A 26,802-nucleotide genomic window follows, 5' to 3' on the forward strand; every position below is an offset into this window, starting at 1 on the left:
TCACGGCAAAACCCTGGATTTTGAGGTCATATAAGTTCAAATCGGACGAAAGATATACATGGGAGCTATATCTAAATCTGAATCAATTTTGACCATATTTGGCACATACAATAGTATCGTTAAAAGTACCGCTTGTGCAAAATTTGAAGTAATTCAGGGCAAAACTCTGGCTTTTGAGACCATATAAGTCCAAATCGGGCGAAAGATATATATGTGAGCTATATCTAAATCTGAGCCGATTTTAACAAAATTTGACAAACTTAACAATACTATTAAATGTACCCCTTGTGCAAAATTTTAAGGAAATCACGCCAAAACTCTGGCTTTTGTGGCCATATAAGTTCAAATCGGACGAAAGATATATATGGGAGCTATATCTAAATTTGAACCGATTTCAATCAAATTTACCAAGCATTGGTAGAATGTCAGTTCTACCCTCTGTGCAAAATTTCACGAAGATCGGTAGTAAACTTTGGCTTTTGTGGTCATATGAGTCTACATCGGACGAAAGATATATATGGGAGCTATATCTAAATCTGAACGGATTTGGCTGATATTTTGCAAGATTTTCGAGACTCATAAAATATTTGGACGTACGATATTTCAAGAAAATCGGTTCATAAACACGCTAACTATGACCAAATCGGGGATAAATATATGTGGCAGCTATATCTAAATCTGATCCGATTTTTTCCAAAACCAATAGCGATTGTCTCTATCCCAAGAAACAGCCCTGTGCCAAATTTGAGGACGATCGGACTTAAATTGCGAGCTGTACTTTGTGCACAAAATTACATATACAGACAGACGGACAGACAGACAGACGGACATCGCTAAATCGATTCAGAATTTAATTCTAAGCCGATCGGTATACTAAAAGATGGGTCTATGACCACTATTTCTTGGCGTTACATACAAATGCACAAACTTATTATACCCTGTACCACAGTAGTGGTGAAGGGTATAAAAATCATGTTGACGACAACTTAAATTTCCACATTCAGACTCATCTTCATGTGGAATTTATGCTATGTTTCATGTAAAAAAGTCTTTAAAATAAAGTGTTAAAAACACGATTTACTTATTTTTGTGATTTATTGGGGATTTTTGTTAGAAATTTTAATTTAAATTTAAGATTTTAGGGGACTAAAGCGTACCAATTTGCGAACAAAAGCCAAGAAAATACTTTGCAAATTGCACCACAAATATTTGTAACCCATTGTATCACTTTCTATGTGAAACCTAATCAGTACTAAGGACAATTTACTTAGGCCCAGCCAACATAGATCATAAAAGTATGATGACAAGAAATAAAAAAAAATCCTTAAAAAAATATACATGCTCACACATGGGGTGATACCAAGACATGTAGGTTCACGTCACTACCCTTAAAAAAAAAGTACTTCAAAATGCATCAAAGGCATACTAAAATATCAGAAAGACTTCCCAAGTGTTATGGATATGCAGACACCGGGAACAATAGAAGGACATTGAGCGTAGTTATGTCCTTGTCGTTATTGTGACTTATGGTAGCATTAATGATTTATTTATGACCCATATTTATTTCATGTAAATTAAATAGAATTAAATTATTTGTATTGGTTGCTGTATGCATAGATAAAGCCATAATTCACACATACAGATATGCCCATATACATGGATATGTCTTCCCAAAAGCTATGTTGTAAATATAATATATTAGGTTGGAGGTTTTTCTGACTTGACCATAAGGCGTATTGTTTATGTCCTAGGGATAGTAGGTCATTAAAAAAGATTGATAATATTTTTGGGGCAAATCAAATTATTGAGTCAATTTCCCACAAGAAAAAGGGTAAACATGAAATATTGGTTAACAATTTCCAAGAAGTATTTATCACTGTCATAATAAAGGCGAATTATGATAGTATGTTCTACACCACATGTGGACAAATGATGAACTAAATACAAAGAGTAGATAAAGTGGTATCTATACAAGATATATCACAATACTGAAATGTAAATTAGACAGTTTTTTTCATTTTAAGTACAAATTTGTTACTGGTCAATTGAATAGTTCCTGATCTGACACATTGATACCAACAAAAAAATTTGGAAGTTGTTGTAAAGGCACACCTTTAAAAGCACTTCCAAAAATGTCCTCTCAAATATGTTCTTTATTTTAACTACACGCAGAGAAGAAAAATGATTGTCACAATCATATTCGAAGAGCAAAATAATATGATAGGAGCTATTTTTGCGGTGACCATGTAGCATTTTCACCTGCAACCATGTTGGTTCAGTGAACATGGTTCTAAGAAAAATAAAATTGCTCTCATCTAAAATGTTGTTATATTGATAAAAAGAATTTTGTTTGAGTCAAAAGACAATGGTCACGATCAAAAATGTTATGGTATTCGTCAAACATGGTTTTCTTCCAGTTAAAAGAGCATGGTCACCACCTAAAATGTTTTGATATATATGAAAAAACTTTTTTCATCGTCAAAAAAAAAAAAGAAAACCAAAAATTAACTTTATTTATTAGATTTTATTTATTTATAAATGAAATTATAATGTCGTCCAAGCAAACATCATAAATTTTTACACACTCTATTTTGGTTCAATTTCAACAATAACTAATCATTCCATATTCAGTCCATAGTCCATACGTGGTAGAGAGTCAGAATTGAAATATGGGGGTCTCTTATATGGGGGCTATATACAACTATGAACTTGATATGGACCAATTTTTGTGTGATTGGGAATCGATTTATATATAACTATAGACCGATATGGAACTAGTTTGGCATGGTTGTTAACGGCCATATACTAGCACAATGTACCAAATTTCAACTGCAAAAATTGGTCTACATCGGTCCATAATTATATATAGCCTCCCTATAAACCGATCCCCAGATTTGGGTTGCGGAGTCTCAAAGAGAAACAAATTTTATCCGATCCGGCTGAAATTTGGTACATGATGTTGATATATGGTTTCTAACAACCATGCAAAAATTGGTCCACATCGATTCATAATTATATATAGCCCCCATATAAACCGATCCCCTTATTTGGTTTGCGAAGCCTCTAAGAGAAGCAAATTTGACCGGCGGATCCTCTTGGAGGAGCAAAATTTCTTATATTAATCCATTTTCTTGTATAGTCCTCATAAACACCATTCTTCCAATTTTTGTCTTTGGGTTCTAAATTTTTTTTTTCCAATTTCCTTGAAATTCGGTATAGTCCCCATATAAATAAATCCCATATAAGCTGATAGTCCCCATATAAACCAGATTCGACTTCCTGACCTTCTAGACATCACCATTTTTTATCATTTTACCATTTTTTTATCTGCCTGATGTAGCCTGAACCGAGTTTTTTATACCCTCCACCATAGGATGGGGGGTATATTAACTTTGTCATTCCGTTTGTAACACATCGAAATATTGCTCTAAGACCCCATAAAGTATATATATTCTGGGTCGTGGCGAAATTCTGAGTCGATCTGAGCATGTCCGTCCGTCCGTCCGTCCGTCCGTCCGTCCGTCCGTCCGTCCGTCCGTCTGTTGAAATCACGCTAACTTCCGAACGAAACAAGCTATCGACTTGAAACTTGGCACAAGCATTAGCGTAGCTAGACAATTATCCTAGGGGGGGCTATAGCCCCCCTAGCTAAAAAGTTATAGTCTGAACTTATAGGTTTAATTAATGTTTTATTTCATAAAATTGAATAAAAAATTAGACATCAAAATAACTCGCAACTAAAATAGTTCCACACTTTTCCCAGCAAAATAATTGTGAGTTGTTCTAAAGGCACAACTTTAAAAGTACTTCCAAAAAAAAAGTACATCCTCAATTATTTTAACTACACAGGAAGTTTTTTTACTTCATTTTTTTTCATATTTTAATGTGTAATTTTTTGTTTTCTTTTTTTTTCAAATAGTTTAAAAAAAGAGTAAGAATAAATAAATTGGTACAAATTATTCAAATTTTGCCACAAAACTGCTAAATCCATTATAGAAAAATCAATAATTTTGGAAATTATTCGAGGAAAAACGTTTCAAGCTAGCGTCAGAATGCATTAAAAATCATAAAAACAATATAAAATTTATTTATTTGGGAAAATATCACAAAATTTTTTAATTCACATTCAAAACACTGAATTCGGATCTCACCTTAAGAAGTGATGCAAATTCATTGCATCGGCTGTTGAAACGGTGGACATTTGTCCTATGACAAGCTCATATTACATTCATTGCTTCTCCGCCAATTTTGCACCACTTCTAGACCCAAAAAGAACATTTTCACTACTTTTTTGGCAACGCTTTTTCTCAGATATTAATTTATGAAAGAATAGTTTTAATATCAATTACTATTTTTTCAATTAAATTGACTAAACTAAATCAATCATAAGTTCAACCACAGCTTTATTTCATAAATATCTGGCTTCAAACATTACCATCGGCAACTGATACCACAACCCAAGTAATTCGATTGTTCATGAAAGTCTTTAGCGGAACTTTGTGCGATTGTATATACTTGTTTAATTTATATAAAAATTAAAAAACACAATTGACAGTTATTGGAAAATGGAAAATTATAAATAGTGTTTCAAATTCTGGGGGGGGCTAAAATTTTTCTGGGGGGGGTCTAAGCCCCCTCCCCAGAGGCCTTCCTACGCTTATGGGCACAAGTAGTTGTTATTGGTGTAGGTCGAATGGTATTGCAAATGGGCCATATCGGTCCACTTTTACGTATAGCCCCCATATAAACGGACCCCCAAATTTGGCTTGCAAGGCCTCTAAGAGAAGCAAATTTCATGGTGTTAGTATACGGTCTCTAAGAACCACGCAAAAATTGGTTCACATCGGTCCATAATTATATATAGCTCCCATATAAACCGATCCCCCGATTTGGCTTGCGTGGTCTCTAAGAGAAGCAAATTTCATCCGATCCGGCTGAAATTCGGTACATGGTGTTAGTATATGGTCTCTAACAACCATGCACAAATTGGTCCACATCGGTCCATAATTATATATAGCCCCCATATAAACCGATCCCCCGATTTGGCTTGCAGAGCCTCTAAGAGAAACAAATTTCATACGATCCGGCTGAAATTTGGTACATGATGTTAGTATATGGTCTCCAATGACCATGCAAAAATTGGTCCATATCGGTCCATAATTATATATAGCCCCCATATAAACCGATCACCAGATTTGACCTCCGGAGCCTCTTGGAAGACCAAAATTCATCTTATTCAGTTGAAATTTGGTACGTGATATTAATATATGGCCTCAAACACCCATGCAAAAATTGGTCGATATCGGTCCATAATTATATAGGCCCCATATAAACCGATCGCCAGATTTGACCTCCGGTGCCTTTTGGAGAAGCAAAATTCATCCGATCTGGTTGAAATTTGGTACGTGGTGGTAGTATATGATATTTAACAACTATGCCAAAAGTGGTCCATATCAGTCCATAATCATTTATAGCCCACATATAAACCGATCCCGAGATTTGGTTTTGGAGTTGTGAGTTGAAATTTGTGGATGACAGTCTTTCGTAGAAGTTTCTTCGCAATCCATGGTGGAGGGTACATAAGATTCGGCCTGGCCGAACTTACGGCCGTATATACTTGTTTTTTGTCTGCTATAATTTGGATTTTTAAACTGACTTGTACGTGATTAGCTTTATTATTATATCCAAAAAATTATTGATCCTAGGTTTAAAGCTAATGTCAAAATGGATTGGATTCAAGTAAAATGTTTTTTTTTTTGTGAGCATTTTTGGCTAGAATTTTTTATACCCTAAACCACATAGTGGTATAATAAGTTTGATCTGCCAAAAAATTTGCCTACCAGAAATATTGATTTTAGACCCCATAAAATATATACTGATCGACTCAGAATCACCTCCTGAGTCGATCTAGCGCTTGGTGTCCGTCCGTCCGTCCGTCTGTCCATGTATTTGTTGTTCACAGGATTCCGGTCGCAATTATTAACCGATTTTGATGAAATTTGGTACAGGGAGTTTTTTAGGCACAGGGACGAACGCTATTGAATTTGGAAGAAATCGGATAAAATTTAGATATAGCTCCCATATATATGTATCGCCCGATTTCGACAAATGGGGTCACGTTGAGCTTTTTTTCAAACGGATCGTCACCAAATTTGGCAAAATGTAATCTTTTTCACCGCCCTTCAAGTCTGCAAAATTTCATCCAAATCGGTTCAGATTTAGATATAGCTCCCATATATATGCATCGCCCGATTTTCCCAAATTTGGCCACAAACCCCTTATTTATCAACCAATCCATTTTTACTCAAAGTTGGCTAAATATTATCTTCCATTGCACTAACTATATGTGCAAAAAACCATCGAAATCGCTTCAGATTTAGCTATAGCTCCCATATATATATATACCGCCCGATTTTTCTAAATTTGGCCATAAAACCCTTATTTATCAACCGATCTTACTCAAAGTTGGCTAAATGTAATCTTCTATAGCACTAACAATATGTGCAAAAAATCATCGAAATCGGTTCAGATTTAGATATAGCTTCCATATATATGTATAGCCCGTTTTTCCCAATTTGGCCATAGAACCCTTATTTATTAACCGATCTTACTCAAAGTTGGCTACATCCAGTCCCCTATAGTACTAACGGTATGTGCAAAATTTCATTGAAATCGGTTCAGATGTAGATATAGCTCCCATATATGTATCGCCCGATTTTGAAAATTTTGCCCCTAATAACCTTATGTTTGACCATAGAGGCCTCATTTCTTAACTGATTTTACTCAAATTTTGCACAAGGTAACCTTTTGTGGTATTAGTCAAACCCGCAAAATATTATGCAAATTGGTTCAGATTTACATATAGCTTCCATATATATGCATCGCTCGATTTTCCCAAATTTGACCATAATACTTTTATTTATTAACCAATGTTACTCAAATTTCAAATTTTATTGTACTAGCCGATCGTATTTATACGTACTTGTAGCTCTTACATAAGATTTTTACAAATTTGGATTTATTACCCACACTAATTGGACGATTTTCTCTTTCTTAATAATGAGCTCTATATTAGTGGCATACTAACCCCGTAGGTGTAATATCAAATAGCTTTTAATTTAAATCAATATTACCCTACAAATGCTTATGATTACTAATTCAGTAAAGGTGGTTTAGGGTATGATATAGTCGGCCCCGCCCGACTTTCTACTTTACTTACTTGTTTTTAATTTTATTTTTTACTTGGACCTATTATGATTTGGATTTTTATACTGACATTTTTTTCTACATGAATAGTTTTATTATTCCCCATGTTCCGATATTCGGCATCGCAAATCCCAAGAATTTATTTTTCTTATAACGAAAAACTCGAGATACTCAGGGCATTTAATATAATTGTAATTTGAACTTCTCATTAAATACAACTATATTACCAAGATTTATGCTTATAAGTTTCAGGGTTAAGGAAGTTTTTGCGAATTACGATTCCGAATATTCTGCAAAACGAAAATGAAACTTCGATAAAAGAAATCTGTAAAGTCTTAATTGAATTTTAAAAAATATTTAATTAAACATTTAATTGACTCAACAAATTGTTTAATTGAAACAAAAATTAATCACAACAAGTATATACGGCCGTAAGTTTGGCCAGGCCGAAGCTTATGTACCCTCCACCATGGATTGCGTAGAAACTTCTACTGAAGACTGTCATCCACAATCGAATTACACATTAGCGTAGCTAGACAATTTTCCTAGGGGGGGGCTATAGCCCCCCTAGCTAAAACTTTATAGACTGAACTTATAGGTTCAACTAATGTTTTATTTCATAAAATTGAATAAAGAAATAGACATCAAAATAACTTGACAATCAATTTATAATAAAGCAACTAAAAGTACCCTACGGGAATTTGGTGCAAATTGCCACTGACGGACCTATCACAGAACTGGTACCTGTGCTCCAGTTAGTTGCAATTTTCACATTTAGTGAAATAAAATTATCAGAATAACATTTTGTTTTTTTTTTTCATTTCGGGTTCGATTAGGAGCCCAAATTGAAAGAGATATCTATGAGTTTGTCCGAGACTGGTTCCTGAGGACCTGTTTATGGGTTGCTCCTTCTAAATTATCCCAGGACGTGTCCTTTGGGATGAGTCCAAGACGCGTCCTAAAATGTAAGTTTGCTCCGTCAATGACAAACCCATGTTAAAGTGGACGGTCCTTTCCATACGTTTTGATCAGAACTGGGACTGGTCCATACACACCAGGGACTAGTCATGTACCAATTCTGTGATTGATCCATTTCCCGTAGTGTAGTTCCACACTTTTCCCAGCAAAAAATTGGGAGTTGTTCTAAAGGCACTTCCAAAAATGTCTTCACAAAGATGTCTTCCAAAAATGTCTTCACAGGAAGTTTTTTTACTTCATTTTTTTTATATTTTAATGCGTAATTTCTTGTTTTCTTTTTTCAAATAGTTTAAAAAAAGAGTAAGAATAAATAAAATTATTCAAATAAATTATTCAAATTTTGCCACAAAAATGCTAAATCCATTATAGAAAAATCGATAATATTTGAAAAAACGTTGGAAACAAGCGTTATAATACATTAAAAATCATAAAAAAGTATAAAAATTATTTATTTGGGAAAATATCACAAAATTTTTAATTCACATTCAAAACACTGAATTCGGATCACACCTTAAGAAGTGATGCAAATTCATTGCAACGGTTGTTGAAACGGTGGACATTCGTTCTATGACAAGCTCATATTACATTCATCGCTTCTCCGCCAATTTTGTATCACTTCCAGACCCAAAAAGAACATTTTCACTTCTTTTTTAGCGACGCTTTTTTGCAGCATTATTAAGATATTAATTTATGAAAGAATAGTTTTAATATCAATTACTATTTTTTATTCAACTAAATCATAAGTTCAACCACAGCTTTATTTCATAAATATCAGACTTCTACCACAACCCAAGTAATTCGATTGTGCATGAAACTCTTTAGTGGAACTTTGTGCGTTGTACGAGTATATACTTGTTTAATTTTTATAAAAATGTAAAATCGTAAATAGGTTTTCAAATTCTGGGGGGGGCTAAAATTTTTCTGGGGGGTCTAAGCCCCCTCCCCAGAGGCCTTCCTACGCTTATGGAATTACATGGGTTGCGGTAACACTTGTCGATGGCAAGGTATCTTAAAACTTCCTAACACCGTCTTCTAAATTGCAAGGTAGTCCATACGTGGTATATATTAAACTAAAAAAGGCCGATTAAATACGTATATAATTAAGTTTGACAACATTTTCTATAGAAATAAAATTTTGACAAAAGTTTCTATAGAAATTAAATTTTGACAAAATAAAATTTTGACAACATTTTCTATAGAAGTAAAATTTTGACAATATTCTCTATAGAAATAGAATTTTACCAAAATTTTCTATAGAAATAAAATTTTGCCAAAATTTTCTGTAGAAATAAAATTTGACAAAATTTTCCATAAGAATAAAATTTTGACAAAATAAAATTTTGTAGAATATTTTTGGCTCGAGTGGCAACCATGATTATGTACCGATATAGACCATTGTTTGTGTGATCGGGGATCGGCAATATATAACTATAGACCGATATGGATCAATTTTGGTATGGTTATTAGCGAACATATAATAACACCACGTTCCAAATTTCAACCGAATTGGAGGAATTTTGCTCCTCCAAGAGGCTCCGGAGATCAAATCTGGGGAACGGTTTATATGGGGGCTATATATAATTATGGACCGCTATGGATCAATTTTGGCATGGTTATTAGCGGACACGTTCGAAATTTCAACCGGATCGGATGAATTTTGCTCCTCTAAGAGGTTCCGGAGGTCAAATCTGGTGATCGATTTATATGGGGGCTATATATAATTATGGACCAACTTTTGCGTGTTTGTTAGAGACCACATACTAACACCACGTTCCAACTTTCAACCGGATCGGAGGAATTTTGCTCCTCCAAAATGCTCCAGAGGTCAAATCTGGGGATCGGTTTATATGGGGGCTATATATAATTATGTACCGATATGGACCAAATTTTGCATGGTTTTTAAAGAACCTATACCAACACCATGTGCCAAATTTCAACCGGATCGGATGAATTTTGCTCCTCTAAGAGGCTCCGGAGTTCAAATCTGGGGATCGGTGTATATGGGGGCTATATATAATTATGGACCGATATGGACCAATTTTTGCATGGTTGTTAGAAACGATATACTAATACCATGTACCAAATTTTAACCGGATCGGATGAAATTTGCTTCTCTTAGAGGATCCGCAAACCAAATCCGGGGATCGGTTTATATGGGGGCTATATATAATTATAGACCGATATGGACCAATTTTAACATGGTTGCTAGAGACCATATACCTACACCATCTAGCAAATTTCAACCAGATCGGATGAAATATTCTACTCTTAGAGGATCCGCAAGCCAGATCTGGGGGTCCGTTTATATGGGGGCTATACGTAAAAGTAGGTCCACTTTTACGTATAGCCCCCATACGTATACGTATAGCCCCCATATGACCCATAGGTTAGGTTAGGTTATGTGGCAGCCCGATGTATCAGGCTCAATTAGACTACTCAGTCCATTGTGATACCACAGTGGTGAACTTCTCTCTTATCACTGAGTGCTGCCCGATTCCATGTTAAGCTCAATGACAAGGGACCTCCTTTTTATAGCCGAGTCCGAACGGCGTTCCACATTCCAGTGAAACCACTTAGAGAAGCTTTGAAACCCTCAGAAATGTCACCACCATTACTGAGGTGTTATAATCCACCGCTGAAAAACTTTTTGGTGTTCGGTCGTAGCAGGAATCGAACCCACGACCTTGTATATGCAAGGCGGGCATGCTAACCATTGCACCACGGTGTCTCCCATGACCCATATGCAGTACCATCCGCCCTACATCAATAACAACTACTTGTGCCAAGTTTCAAGTCGATAGCTTATTTCGTTCGGAAGTTAGCGTGATTTCAACAGACGGACGGACGGACATGCTTATATCGACTCTGAATTTCACCACGACCCAGAATATATATACTTTATGGGGTCTTAGAGCAATATTTCGATGTGGTACAAAGGGAATGACAAAGTTAATATACCCCCATCCTATGGTGGAGAGTATAAAAATTAATAGTATCAAGTAATTTTTTAATTGGATCAATTAATTTTCTAATTGACTTTCAATCAATTTTTTAATTGGATCAATAAATTTTCTAATTGACTTTCAATTAATTTTTTAATTGATGTTATCATTTCGGTGATTGAAGACATTTCAATTAAAAACTTAATTGGTTCAATTAATTTCGTGATTGAAGACAAAAAATATTTTTTTGTGTGAGAGGGAGAGAGAGAGCAATTATAAATGATTGCTCTCTCTCTCTCCCTCCCTCTCCCTCTCTAACCGTATATGAAAACAAAATTATTCTCATTACATGAATAAATAGGACTCTTAATTCCCCTCACTTAACTCACTAACTTATTTAATTTCAGCTTTCCTTCAAATTGGACAATACCAGCACCTTGGATGAGCTTATGAAACTGGAGTTGCACAAACATGATGAAGAAATTAAAAATACCGTAGATCGTGCCATCAAGGAAATGAATGTAACAAAAATTTTGGATGACATTAAATCCACTTGGTCCCATATAAATTTCGAACGGGAGCAACATCAAAGGCGACATGAAGTAATCCTCTTAAAGGTCTCCGAAGGTCTCATCGAAACACTGGATGACAATCAAATGCAAATACAAAATATAGCCACATCCAAACATGTGGATTATCTACTGGATAAACTGAATCATTGGCAACGTGTCCTAAGTGGTGTTGAGATTTTCATAAGCAATTGGTTTGAAGTTCAACGTAAATGGATCTATTTGGAGTGTATTTTTATAGGTTCAGCAGATATACGAGCTCAATTGCCGGAAGAATCGCAGTATTTTGAAGAAATCGATAAAGAATTCTTAGAGCTTTTGGAAGGTATCCAAAATGTCTCGGTGGTTATTGAAATAGTTTTGGAACATCGTTATGTCTTTGATGTTCTCAAGGAATTGCAAAAACGTTTGCTGGTATGTGAAAAAGCTTTGAATAATTATCTGGAGACAAAACGTTTGGCATTTCCACGTTTCTATTTTATTTCATCGGCCGATCTATTGGATATTCTATCCAATGGCAATAATCCTCAAGTAATAGATCGTCATTTTATCAAACTTTTCGATTCAATCCTGAAATTGGAATTCCCGTCATCAACTTCAAATAAAGCTGTGGGTATGCATTCCAAGGAAAATAATGAATATGTACGATTTGTCTCCACCTCGGGTCTATTGTGTTCGGGACGGGTTGAACTATGGCTACAAATGTTGATCGAGGAAATGCGTAATACCTTGAAAGAACTTTTCCGTAAAGCTCTCCAGGTGCAAAATGAAAAACCAAGAGATAAATGGCTCAACGATTGGCCAGCTCAAGTTGCCCTATGTTGTAGTCAAATATGTTGGACTGCCGATGTAAATCGTGCCTTTGCCTGGATGGAAGAAGGCTATGAGGTCGCCATGAAGGATTTACATAAATATCAGGTCATACAATTGAATTCTCTAATAAATCTTCTTTTGGGTGATCTGTCGCCTGGAGATCGTCAAAAGATTATGACAATTTGTACAATTGATGTTCATTCGCGCGATGTCGTCTCGAGAATTATTCAGGCTAGAGTTGATAGTTCGTTAGCTTTTCAATGGCAAAGTCAACTACGACATCGTTGGTCCGGTGAAAGAGATGCATTGGAGGAGGATGATTGCTATGCTAATATTTGTGATGCCGAATTTCGCTATGCCTACGAATATTTGGGTAATACATCGAGATTGGTTATAACACCGCTAACGGATCGTTGCTACATCACCTTGACACAGGTAAGGAAAGTCACATATATGTAGAGTATTTGTATATTTCTTTGTATGCAGGTGAGAAAAATTCTAAGAGAATACCATATAACTAATAAGAAGATGACGACTAGTATGACCATACAAGCTGAATCTGAGACAGTGTTGCCAGAAGAAGGGGAAATTCCCTACATGTAGGTTTTTATACCCTGCGCCACACTGTGGAACAGGGTATTATAAGTTAGTGCATATGTTTGTAACACCCAGAAGGAGACGAGATAGACACATGGTGTCTTTGGCAATAATGCTCAGGGTGGGTCCCTGAGTCGATATAACCATGTCCGTCTGTCCGTCTGTCCGTCTGTCCGTCCGTCCGTCCGTCTGCCTGTGAACACATTTTTGTGATCAAAGTCTAGGTCGCAATTTAAGTCCAATCGCCTTCAAATTTGGCACATGTTCCTAATTTGAGTCAGAATAGAACCCTATTGATTTTGGAAGAAATCGGTTCAGATTTAGATATAGCTCCCATATATATCTTTCGGCCGATATGCACTAATATGGACCCAGCAGCCAGAGTTTAATACCGATTTGCTTGAAATTTTGTACAAACATAACACTTAGTCGTATAGTCAAGTGTGCAAAATTTGATTGAAATCGGTTCAGATTTAGATATAGCTCCCATATATATCTTTCGCCCGATATGGACTAATATGGTCCTAAAAGCCAGAGTTTTGGTTGAAATATTGCACTAGGAGTACAATTAGTGATACAGTCATGTGTGCCAAATTTGATTGAAATCGGTTCAGATTTAGATATAGCTCTCATATATATGTTTTTCTGATTTCGACAAAAATGGTCAAAATACCAACATTTTCCTTATAAAATCGCCACTGCTTAGTCGAAAAGTTGTAAAAATGACTCTAATTTTCCTAAACTTCTAATACATATATATCGAGCGATAAATCATAAATAAACTTTTGCGAAGTTTCCCTAAAATTGCTTCAGATTTAAATGTTTCCCATATTCTTTTACTAAAATTGTGTTCCACCCTAGTGCATTAGCCGACTTAAATTTTGAGTCTATAGATTTCGTAGAAGTCTATCAAATTCTGTCCAGATCGAGTGATATTTAAATGTATGTATTTGGGACAAACCTTTATATATATAGCCCCCAATACATTTGACGGATGTTGTTACCGCCACTGGTCACCCTGTGTTGTGAATTTAATTTTTAATTGACGAATCGATTCCGATTATCGAATCATTATTATCATTACCAACTTTAACCATACTTCATTGTCACATTTCTTAAACCCATTCTTTCTTTCTACAATAGTTGGTTGAATTAACCAGAAGCAAAGATTCTTCTAGAAAAAACTTTAAAAATAAGTTGGTGATTTTGATACCAATAAGTATGTACATAACCTTGAACTTTAAAAATATTTAATAAATGTATTAATTTTAAGGAATTAAAACATATGGTTGCGCTTAGAATAAGCAATAAAGAAATAAATGGATTTCGCTAAACTTTAACCTGTGTTGGAAATTTATTCAAAATCGCCACGAACCTTCTATTGGGAACAAAATTTTTTAATTCTTATTGCGGACTCCCTCGTCTTAACTGGTATTGACCTGGAAAGAGAAGATAAGCTGCCGAATTCCACGAAGCTGATTGTGACATATCCTAAGCCACACGTAAGTACTAAAATGGACTCTTCTATAGGTCAGGGCGAACCACATAACCTCAACGTCGCCAACCAGAAAGCATCCACAATATTGTGCCAACTTTGCCACGAGTCTATTAATGGAACTGTTGTATGTTGCCGTGATTGCCAAAAGCCGTACCACGAAAATTGTAGCAAAGCTTCGGAACCTTTCAACTCATGGACTTGTCCACCCTGCACACTCCGCTCCAGTAAAAGCATAAGATCTTGTGGAAGCTCACGCTCCTCTAGTATTTCACACATTTCGTGTAATAGTAAAACAGCTCTTGAACTCAAAAGATTGGAGGAGGAACGAGAACTTGCAGCAAAAAGGGATCAAGAATACCTAGCCAAGAAGTATAAAATTTTGGAAGAGCTCGAGGAATCTCCAGAAATAGATCGTACCATAGTTGGCGTAAATGAAATGGGTGTGAATTTGGGAAAATCTGCTGTAGATATGTTACTTACCCCAAATGTAGAGGCTGACATGCCAAACTTAACCTCAATGGCCGCAAAAGCCCCGGAATGCATGCCCACAACCTACCCGTTTATGTCAGCTGTTGCCCACAACATGGTACCATCGCAAGCCAATAATACGAATAACAACAATAATTCGTTCGATTTTATTGATCCAATGTTTGCACTTCATTCGACAAAACGTCAGAATGTACATCCTACAACTCAATGCTCTTTTCGTGACAGCAGTAACGTACAACAAACATCATTTGGTCTCCATAATAACAAACATCATTTGGTACAACCGGCAAACCCTAGCTGTATTAAAGACAGCGGTAATTTTCAACAAACACCACCAGGTTCTCATAACTTGCCTGATACATCCCAGCCACACTTGGAACAGCCATCAACAACCCAACGCAGACTAACATCTGACCAACTACACGCTCGTCAAACCGTACCAAAGGAACTACCCACCTTTTCAGGCTCACCCGAAGAATGGCCCTTGTTCAATTCCACGTACGAATGGTCCACCGCCGTCTGTGGTCTAACTGATGCAGAAAACCTCATACGTCTGCAACGGGCATTACGTGGAGAGGCATTAGAAGCCGTCAAACGTATACTAGTCCATCCTTCGTGTGTCTCCCATGCAATTTCAATTTTGAAAGTTTTGTACGGCCAGCCCGATAAAATATTATTTGCACTAAAAAGTAAAATAAAATCACTTCCATCCGTCAATCCGAATAAAATGGAATCAATTACAAATTTTGCTATTCACGTTAAAGGTCTTCAATCCACAATTGAAGCCTGTGGCCTTGATGATGAGCTTAACGATTCATCTCTACTCCAAGAGCTTATATCCAAATTACCACCATACTATCAAATCAACTGGGGAGCACAAAAATTAATTTTACAGCAAAGTGGGAAAAAAGTAAACTTACTTGATTTTTCTGCATGGATTTTTGACATTGGCCTTTCAGCTAGTACCGTTAATGTTGAAAATAATATTCATTCTTCATCTACCCACAATCGTAAACAAAAAAACGAGTATGTAAACACTCACGGAGATGAGAAGAAAAAGAAATGTCATGTATGTAAGGGAGATTGTAATAACATTGCTAATTGTCAAAAATTCCTTGAGTACGATCGTAAAGAAAGGTGGAATGCAATAAAGCAATTTGATTTGTGCAAGCACTGCTTAAGAAAACACTCAGGTGTTTGCTACAACAAAAACAAGAACTGTAACGTCGATGGGTGCCAATATAAACATCACCACTTATTGCATGGCTCAAGAAACTCACCACACATGCATCCAGAGAGAAGTAATGAGAAGAGAGTGGATACAAAAGAGATTAATATAAACAAAGAAGAGGAAAATCTGAACACTCATGACGTCACGAAACAACCACTCCTCTTTAAAGTATTACCAGTATGTATTCATGGCAACAACAACAAAGTCGTACATACTTTTGCATTTTTAGATGACGGGTCGTCAACTAGCTTAATAGAAGAGAATATTTTAAATCAATTAGATTTAAAAGGTGAAACTGAACAGCTCTGTCTTAAATGGACGGCTAATGTGAAACGGACTGAGAGTAAGTCACAACGACTGCAAATACGAGTATCAGGACAAAATAAAAAACCATTTTCACTTGATGTACGGTCTGTGAAACAACTTTTATTGCCTGAACAATCGATGGACTATGAATCTCTTTGCCAGAAATACTCTTATTTAAAAGGGTTACCCATCGAAAGCTATTGTGCTGCTACTCCAAAAATTCTTATTGGATTGAACAATGCGAATTTGACAATTTGTAATAAAGTTAGAGAAGGAGGGGTAGGGAAACCAATTGCCATAAAGACAGCGCTTGGTTGGACTGTGTTTGGCCCCTGCGGCGATTCACCCTACTCACCCTTCTCTATGCATATTTGCGAATGTTCAGAGAACGACTCCAAAATACACCAGATGGTGAAATTATTTTATAACGTTGAAAATTTGGGCATAAATTTTGTGAAACAACATACAAATAAAGAAGATGAAAAATCAATGAATATACTAAAAACATTTACCCATCAGCGTGCGGACGGACATTACCAAACATCACTGTTGTGGCGTTATGACGAAGTGTTATTTCCAGATAATTATGAGATGGCAAAAAAGAGACTTGTCTGTCTCGAAAATAAATTATTGAAAAATAAAGACTTGTTGAATACATTCGTGGAAACTTTGAGAAATTATCTAGCAAAGGGTTTTATTAGCAAGATTGACCCAACTGAAAAGTTTCAAAGGGTTTGGTACTTGCCAATATTTCCCGTATTTAATAAAAACAAACCAGGCAAGTGCAGAATTGTATGGGACGCAGCGGCGAAGTTTAACGGGGTCTCTTTAAATTCAATGTTGCTTAAAGGCCCAGATTTTTTATGCTCACTTCAAGCCATTTTGTATAAATTTAGAGAAAGATCAGTAGCGATCTGCGGTGACATCGAGCAAATGTTTCACCAGGTGTTTATTCGGGAAGAAGATAGGCACGTTCAGCGTTTTCTATGGCGAAACTGCCAAACGGATGTGGAGCCAGACGTGTACATTATGAATGTGATGACCTTCGGAGCATCTTGTTCTCCTTGTATCTCCCAATATATAAAAAATGTAAATGCCGCAAAATTCGAAGAAAAGCTACCACAAGCAGCGTCGGCAGTTAAGGAAAATCATTACGTAGACGACTTCCTTTACTCTACAGATACACCAGAACAAGCAATTCAAATAGCAAAAGAAACCCATTTTATACAAAGGCAAGCTGGCTTCAATTTAAGAAACTGGTGCTCCAACGTACCAGCTGTTATTGAACGACTAGAAGGCCAACTAGCAAAATCACAAAAACAGCTTAACATCGGATCGGACAAGGAAACTGAAAAAATTTTGGGTGTTTTTTGGAATCCTCCAACGGATAAAATTGTCTTTAAAATATCCCCTCATATTTTAGAGAATGATGTAGTCTGCGGTAGAAAATATGCAACCAAAAGGCAAATATTGAAAATTTTAATGGCAATTTATGACCCGCTGGGCTTAGTCGGCAACTTCCTCATGTACCTCAAAATAATTCTTCAAGAAATTTGGAAATCCGGGGTTGAGTGGGATGAACCCATCAAGAAAGAACAAAATGAAAAATGGATAAAATGGTTACAACATCTACCGGAATTAGAGAACGTGAGCATTCAGCGATGTTATCTCAAGTGTATATCTGATTACAACAACACAGAAGTCGAACTACACACGTTTGTAGATGCAAGCGAGAACGGCTACGCCGCAGTAGCTTATCTTCGAATAGTTAATGGTGAGAGTGTGGTTTGCTCATTAGTCGGTTCTAAAACGAGAGTTGCTCCATTGCGTGTTATCTCAATACCTCGTTTAGAACTCATGGCTGCTCTCATTGGTACCCGATTTGCAAACACCATAATAAGCAATCATTCTATCAAAATAAATAGGAAATATTTTTGGTCCGATTCAAGGACGGTCCTAAGTTGGCTCACTTATAATAACAAAAAATACCACCAGTTTGTTGCCCTCCGAGTAAGTGAGATTCTCGAAACTACTGAATTGGGTGAGTGGAATTGGATAACAGGCAAAGAAAACGTAGCTGACGAGGCAACTAAATGGGCAAGAAAGCCTGATATTTCTGCTGAGAGTCGTTGGTTTAAGGGACCGAATTTTCTTCTAAAACCGAAAAGTGAGTGGCCTTTAGAAAAAATAGAATTGGTTCCACCAAACATCGAATCAAGAGAGACGGTTCTACTACACGTGGACACAACACCAATTATAGAAATCGATCGATTTTCGAAATGGAAAAGACTTTTGAGAACCACTGCATACGTATTGCGATTTTGTAATATTATCAAAAAGAAACAAAAACACAAAGAACTAACATCTGAAGAAATTTTAAAGGCAGAAAGTGTATTGTTTCGCTTGGCACAACTAGAATTTTATTCGGATGAAATTCACGCTCTCAAAATGAACAAACGAGTAAGTAAGGCTAGTTCTATATACAAAGTTTCACCTTTTTTGGATGAATGCGATATTCTTCGGGTTGACGGGCGCTTAAATGAAGCATGGATTTCGGAAGATACAAGAAATCCAACTATTTTGCCCAGAGCTAGCCGCATAACAATGCTGTTAATTAATGATTTCCATTCACATTTTCACCATATGAACCACGAAACAGTGGTTAATGAGATTCGACAAAAATTCTACATACCTAAATTAAGAGCGGTTCTCAAAAGAGTTGTAAAAAATTGTCAGATATGCAAAATAAGGAAAGCTGCTCCAACCATTCCTCAAATGGCAAGGTTGCCGACAGCCCGACTTGCGGCATTTTGTGCTCCCTTTTCGTACACGGGGTTAGATTACTTCGGCCCAATTATGGTTACAGTCGGCAGGCATACGGAGAAAAGATATGGTGCTCTATTCACCTGCTTGACGATGAGAGCCATCCACATTGAAATAGTCACCACACTTAATACATCATCATGCATTATGGCAATTAGAAATTTCATGTGTCGCCGTGGGATTCCAAATGAGTTCTACAGTGACAACGGCACAAATTTTGTTAGTGCAGAAAGGGAACTACGCGAAGCGGCAAAGGAGGTTGACAAAAATGAGTTGGTTCGTAAATTCACCACCACAACAACAAAATGGAATTTTAATCCCCCATCGTCACCACATATGGGTGGCGCATGGGAAAGGCTTGTGCGATCCATAAAAACTGTTTACTATAATATTACGCCAACTAGAATACCAAATGAAGAGTTACTGCGAGGTATGATGGCGGAGGTGGAAAATATTATAAACTCACGGCCTCTTGTGTATGTACCCATCGATAATGAGAATGGTGAGGCAATCACACCAAACCATTTTTTAGTTGGTTCTTCTAACGGTATGAAGCCTTTAGCAATGTATGATGATAGTGGAGTTGCACTGAGGAACAATTGGTTGTATTCTCAACAGTATGCCGAAAGATTTTGGCGGCGATGGGTCAAAGAATATTTACCATCATTAACATTTCGGTCAAAGTGGCATGAGAAAGCAAAACCAATAAGTGTTGGCGATCTGGTTATTGTGGTCGACCCGTCGAGTCCAAGGAACGTGTGGCTTAGAGGAAAAGTTGTTGAAACTTCCATAGCAAAAGATGGGCAAGTTCGTAGCGCAAAAATTCTTACATCCAACGGTGTATTAGTGAGACCCGCTGCCAGATTAGCGGTTTTGGATGTGGCTAAAAATTGAGAGTATTCCTACGAAAGCTTCTAGTAATACTGCAGGGGGGTGTTACCGCCACTGGTCACCCTGTGTTGTGAATTTAATTTTTAATTGACGAATCGATTCCGATTATCGAATCATTATTATCATTACCAACTTTAACCATACTTCATTGTCACATTTCTTAAACCCATTCTTTCTTTCTACAATAGTTGGTTGAATTAACCAGAAGCAAAGATTCTTCTAGAAAAAACTTTAAAAATAAGTTGGTGATTTTGATACCAATAAGTATGTACATAACCTTGAACTTTAAAAATATTTAATAAATGTATTAATTTTAAGGAATTAAAACATATGGTTGCGCTTAGAATAAGCAATAAAGAAATAAATGGATTTCGCTAAACTTTAACCTGTGTTGGAAATTTATTCAAAATCGCCACGAACCTTCTATTGGGAACAGATGTGATATGGTATCGAAAATTTAGATCTACAAAGTGGTGCAGGGTATAATATAGTCGGCCCCGCCCGACTTTAGACTTTCCTTACTTGTTTTTTTGTTAAATCGCTATAGAAATAAAATTTTGGAAAAAGTTTCTATAAACTATTTTTTTTTTTTTTTTTATTTTTGAGAAATTTTTCTATAGAAATAAAATTTTGAGAAAAAATTCCAAAGAAATAACATTTTGAAAAAAAAATTTATAGAAATAATATTTTGAAAAAATTTCTATAGAAATACTATTTGTTTGGTAGATTTGTGGTAATATTAAAATTTTGTACGATTTTTTTTGGCATGAGTGGAATCCGGAATCCTGTGAACAATAAATACGTGGACAGAAGGACGGACGGACACCAAGCGCTAGATCAACTCAGGAGGTGATTCTGGGTCGATCGGTATATATTTTATGGGGTCTAAAATCAATATTTCTGGTAGGCACATTTTTTGGCAGATCAAACTTAATATATTTATTAGGGTATAATTAAAACAAGTGTGCTTATTAACACTCTTTACTCTTTGGGTTGGTGTAAGAGATTCATATTGCCGACTACGTCTGACCTTAGTGCTTTTTCAATTCCTCAATCCTTTTTACTATCCAACTTACAGCTGTGACCATATGTAAAGACATTTTTTACATCGTATTAAAAGCAGTATTGCATTTAAAAACAAAATCTTGAAATTGATCGAAAAACGAAATATGTTAAAATGTTTTTCTGTGAACAAACACCTCATTGGAAATTCATGAGCGTTGATGTGTAAATGGAAATTGCGAATATTTCATGGCAATACACTTACGATTGACATCGAAAGTAATATGACTGCATCGTAGGCTATTCAATTTTCTCAAACGGGGATTTTACTACATACGCATTTCCCAATAACATTTCTCGCGAATCATTAAAAAAAACAACAACAGGAAAGAGAAATCCTTTAATCGAAGAAGAACATATTTTCGAGCAGAACTGAAATACCAAAGAAATAATTCAGGAAAATTTAACCCAATTTTCACATGAGTTCAGTTGATTGCATTACAATTTTTCGATCATAGTTACCGAGCTAATTGCTGCAATATTCAAGATTTAATATTAACGAATTTTCTTGTTTGTTGTTTTTTTTTTCTCTCTTTTAATTTTTGTCTTTGCCGCCTATCCTCATCCATACCACATCTCATTGGTATGGCTTCTGGATTCTTATGCTCATATATGCATACATACATACGCTTGGAAAGTCATTGCATCTTGTTATGGGTGGAGCCCCTGCCGGGCCGGCTGGCACTGGCAAAACGGAAACCACAAAAGATTTGGGACGTGCACTGGGCGTTATGGTTTATGTATTCAATTGTTCCGAGCAAATGGACTACAAATCCTGTGGTAATATTTACAAAGGTCTGGCCCAGACAGGAGCATGGGGTTGCTTTGATGAGTTCAATCGCATTTCGGTGGAGGTGCTCTCAGTGGTTGCGGTGCAAGTGAAGACCATACAGGAGGCAATTAAGGTTGGTTGCTTAAAATACCACAAACACTTTGCTCACACTACTGGTGCTCGGAAACTCCAGGTCACCACCATTCATTCGTTCACTTCAACTAACTAAGTGACCAATGGAATTTATGGTTTCTTCTTCTTTCGTTGCATTTATTTTCTTTGGTTCGCCATCCATTCAGAGGCATAAATCGGAATTTGTGTTCATGGGCGAAACGATAGCCTTGGTGCCTTCGGTGGGCATCTTTATTACCATGAATCCCGGTTATGCTGGACGCACTGAATTGCCTGAGAATCTCAAATCGCTCTTTCGTCCTTGTGCCATGATAGTACCCGACTTTGCTTTGATATGTGAGATAATGTTAATGGCTGAAGGTTTCCAGGATGCCCGCTTGTTGGCCCGCAAATTTATTACCCTCTATACATTGTGCAAGGAATTGCTATCGAAACAGGATCATTACGATTGGGGTTTAAGAGCCATAAAATCTGTGCTTGTGGTTGCGGGCACACTGAAACGTGATGACCATAGTCGACCTGAAGACCAGGTCTTGATGAGAGCTCTGCGAGATTTCAATATACCGAAAATAGTCACCGAAGATATATCGATATTTATGGGCCTCATTGGTGATCTCTTTCCAGCTTTGGATGTACCCCGCAAAAGAGTTTTCGATTTCGAGAAGGTCATACGACGTGCTGTGAATGACATCAAGCTCCAGCCCGAAGAAGGATTTCTCATGAAAGTTGTCCAACTTCAAGAGTTATTGGATGTTCGTCATTCGGTCTTCATAGTGGGCAATGCTGGCACAGGTAAAACCCAAATATGGCAAACACTTCGTGAAACTTATCGTCTACAGAGGCGAAAACCCATATGCAATATTCTCAATCCCAAAGCTTTGACCAATGATGAATTGTTTGGTATCGTTAATGCCACCACCCGAGAATGGAAAGATGGCCTATTCTCTTCGATTATGAGGGAACAGGCCAATATGGCCAATGAAAATCCCAAATGGATTGTTCTCGATGGTGACATCGATCCCATGTGGATTGAGAGTTTGAATACTCTCATGGATGACAATAAGATTTTAACGTTGGCCAATAACGAACGAATAGCTTTGAAAAAGGAAATGCGTTTGATTTTCGAAGTGGGGCATTTGAAGGCAGCTACTCCGGCCACCGTATCGAGAGCTGGGATTTTATATATTAATCCTTTGGATTTAGGATGGTCACCGTAAGTAAACATATTCAAATTTGATAGAATTCTGCATTTTGTTTGAAAACAATATCATTTCAAGTGTTTTCCAAATCAATACTAAACAATTTTTCTTAAAAAAATTTTATCAAAATAATTTTTTGTAGAAAATTCCTTAAAATATATTCAAAATTTTATTAATTTTTGTGAAGAACTTTTTATCAAAATTTATTTTTTTTAAGAATATTTAACAACGAATTTAAAAAATTACTAAAAATCGAAATTTTACAAAAAAAAACTTTAAATCGGAATTTTATAGAAAATTCGAAGAAAAATTCGATTTATTATCGTATAAAATATCACAAAAACCAAATTAGTAAAAATCGAGTTGACATAGAAAATTTAATGATAATCGAATTTTTAAAGAAATTTTCTTAACAATTACAAATATTTGGTGAAAATTGAATTATCTACAAACAAAAATCGAGATTTTACAAAAAATTTAAAAAAATCGAATTTTCATTGAAAACTCGAAGAAAACCGAGTCTTTCGACCGAGTTTTCAAATAGTTTTTTTCAAAATAGAAAATAGTTGTAATTCGATAGAAAATTCAAGATTTCATAGAACATTTAAGTTTTCATTGTAAATGCGAATTTTCATTAAAATAACGAGTTTTCGTAAAAAAAATGCAAGATTGTATAGAATAATCGATTAAAATTAGGTTCTCATCGAAAAATCGATGAAATTCGAATTTTCATAGAAAACTCTAATTTTCATAAATAATCGAAATTTCACAGACAAATCGAGTCTTCGTAGATAATTCGACGATAACCTAGTTTTCACTGGGAGCCACCATTGAGCAACGATTAGCATGCCCGCCTTGCATTCACAGGGTCGCGGGTTCCAACCCAATTTCGACCGAGCAAAACCGAGGAAATTTAAGGATTTATAGAAACTTCGGGACTGCGTAGAAAATTTGAGTTTTTCAATGGAAATTCGAGTTTTTATAGGAAATTCGAGATTTAATAGAAAATTCGAGTTTTCATAAAAACATCGAAATTCCTAGAAAATCCGAGTTTTTTCGAAAAAAAGGAAACTCTGAGTATTAACTTTGATTTTTCATCGAAAATTTCAATTTTCATAGAAAATTTCAATTTTCATTGAAAATTCCAATTTTCATAGAAAATTTCAATTTTCATAGAAAATTTCAATTTTCATCGAAAATTTGACTTTTCATCAAAACTTTCAATTTTCATAGAAAATTTGAATTTTCATAGAACATTTGAATTTTCATAGAAAATTTGAATTTTCATAGAAAATTTGAATTTTCATAGAAAATTTGAATTTTCATAGAAAATTTGAATTTTCATAGAAAATTTGAATTTTCATAGAAAATTTCAATTTTCATAGAAAATTTGAATTTTCATAGAAAATTTGAATTTTCATAAAGAAATTGAATTTTCATAGAAAATTTTAATTTTCATGGAAAATTTGAATTTTCATGGAAAATTTGAATTTTCATGGAAAATTTGAATTTTCATGGAAAATTTGAATTTTCATGGAAAATTTGAATTCTCATGTAAAATTTGAATTTTCATAGAAAAATTCAATTTTCATAGAAAATTTTAATTTTCATAGAAATTTTCAATTTTCATAGAAACTTTGAATTTTCATAGATAATTTGAATTTTCATAGAAAATTTGAATTTTCATAGAAAATTTGAATTTTCATAGAAAATTTGAATTTTCATAGAAAATTTCAAGTTTCTTAAAAAATTTGAATTTTCATAGAAAATTTGAATTTTCATAAAGAAATTGAATTTTCATAGAAAATTTAAATTTTCATGGAAAATTTGAATTTTCATGGAAAATTTGAATTTTCATGGAAAATTTGAATTCTCATGGAAAATTTGAATTTTCATAGAAAAATTCAATTTTCATAGAAAATTTGAATTTTCATAGAAATTTTGAATTTTCATAGAAAATTTGAATTTTCATAGATAATTTGAATTTTCATAGAAAATTTGAATTTTCATAGAAAATTTGAATTTTCATAGAAAATTTGAATTTTCATAGAAAATTTCAATTTTCATAGAAAATTTCAATTTTCATAGAAAATTTCAATTTTCATAGAAAATTTGATTTTTCATCGAAAATTTCAATTTTCATAGAAAATTTCAATTTTCATAGAAAATTTCAATTTTCACTGAAAATTCCAATTTTCATAGAAAATTTCAATTTTCATAGAAAATTTCAATTTTCATCGAAAATTTGACTTTTCATCAAAACTTTCAATTTTCATAGAAAATTTGAATTTTCATAGAACATTTGAATTTTCATAGAAAATTTGAATTTTCATAGAAAATTTGAATTTTCATAGAAAATTTGAATTTTCATAGAAAATTTGAATTTTCATAGAAAATTTGAATTTTCATAGAAAATTTTAATTTTCATAGAAAATTTGAATTTTCATAAAGAAATTGAATTTTCATAGAAAATTTAAATTTTCATGGAAAATTTGAATTTTCATGGAAAATTTGAATTTTCATGGAAAATTTGAATTCTCATGGAAAATTTGAATTTTCATAGAAAAATTCAATTTTCATAGAAAATTTTAATTTTCATAGAAATTTTCAATTTTCATAGAAAATTTGAATTTTCATAGATAATTTGAATTTTCATAGAAAATTTGAATTTTCATAGAAAATTTGAATTTTCATAGAAAATTTGAATTTTCATAGAAAATTTGAATTTTCATAGAAAATTTGAATTTTCATAGAAAATTTGAATTTTCATAGAAAATTTCAAGTTTCTTAAAAAATTTGAATTTTCATAGAAATTTACAATTTTCATAGAAAATTTGAATTTTCATAGAAAATTTGAATTTTCATAGAAAATTTGAATTTTCATAGAAAATTTGAATTTTCATAGAAATTTTCAATTTTCATAGAAAATTTGAATTTTCATAGAAATTTTCAATTTTCATAGAAAATTTGAATTTTCATAGAAAATTTGAATTTTCATAGAAAATTTGAATTTTCATAGAAAATTTGAATTTTCATAGAAAATTTGAATTTTCATAGAAAATTTGAATTTTCATAGAAAATTTGAATTTTCATAGAAAATTTGAATTTTCATAGAAAATTTGAATTTTCATAGAAAATTTGAATTTTCATAGAAAATTTGAATTTTCATAGAAAATTTGAATTTTCATAGAAAATTTGAATTTTCATAGAAAATTTGAATTTTCATAGAAAATTTGAATTTTCATAGAAAATTTGAATTTTCATAAAAAATTTGAATTTTCATAGAAAATTTGA

General features: G+C 34.5%; 1 protein-coding gene across 1 annotated transcript in view; it reads left to right on the plus strand.

The window, feature by feature from the left end:
• The window catches only part of LOC142238925 (dynein beta chain, ciliary), a 243,383-nt gene that overhangs the window by 156,431 nt on the left and 60,150 nt on the right, over positions 1-26,802 (plus strand). The window contains exons 19-21 of the mRNA XM_075310695.1: positions 11,534-12,943; positions 22,044-22,310; positions 22,477-23,522. Coding sequence (XP_075166810.1) covers positions 11,534-12,943; positions 22,044-22,310; positions 22,477-23,522 — 2,723 coding nt within the window. The remainder of the gene's footprint in view (positions 1-11,533; positions 12,944-22,043; positions 22,311-22,476; positions 23,523-26,802) is intronic.

The sequence above is a fragment of the Haematobia irritans genome, chromosome 1, assembly GCF_050003625.1.
Source record: "Haematobia irritans isolate KBUSLIRL chromosome 1, ASM5000362v1, whole genome shotgun sequence".
NCBI classification, from domain to species: Eukaryota; Metazoa; Arthropoda; class Insecta; order Diptera; family Muscidae; genus Haematobia; species Haematobia irritans.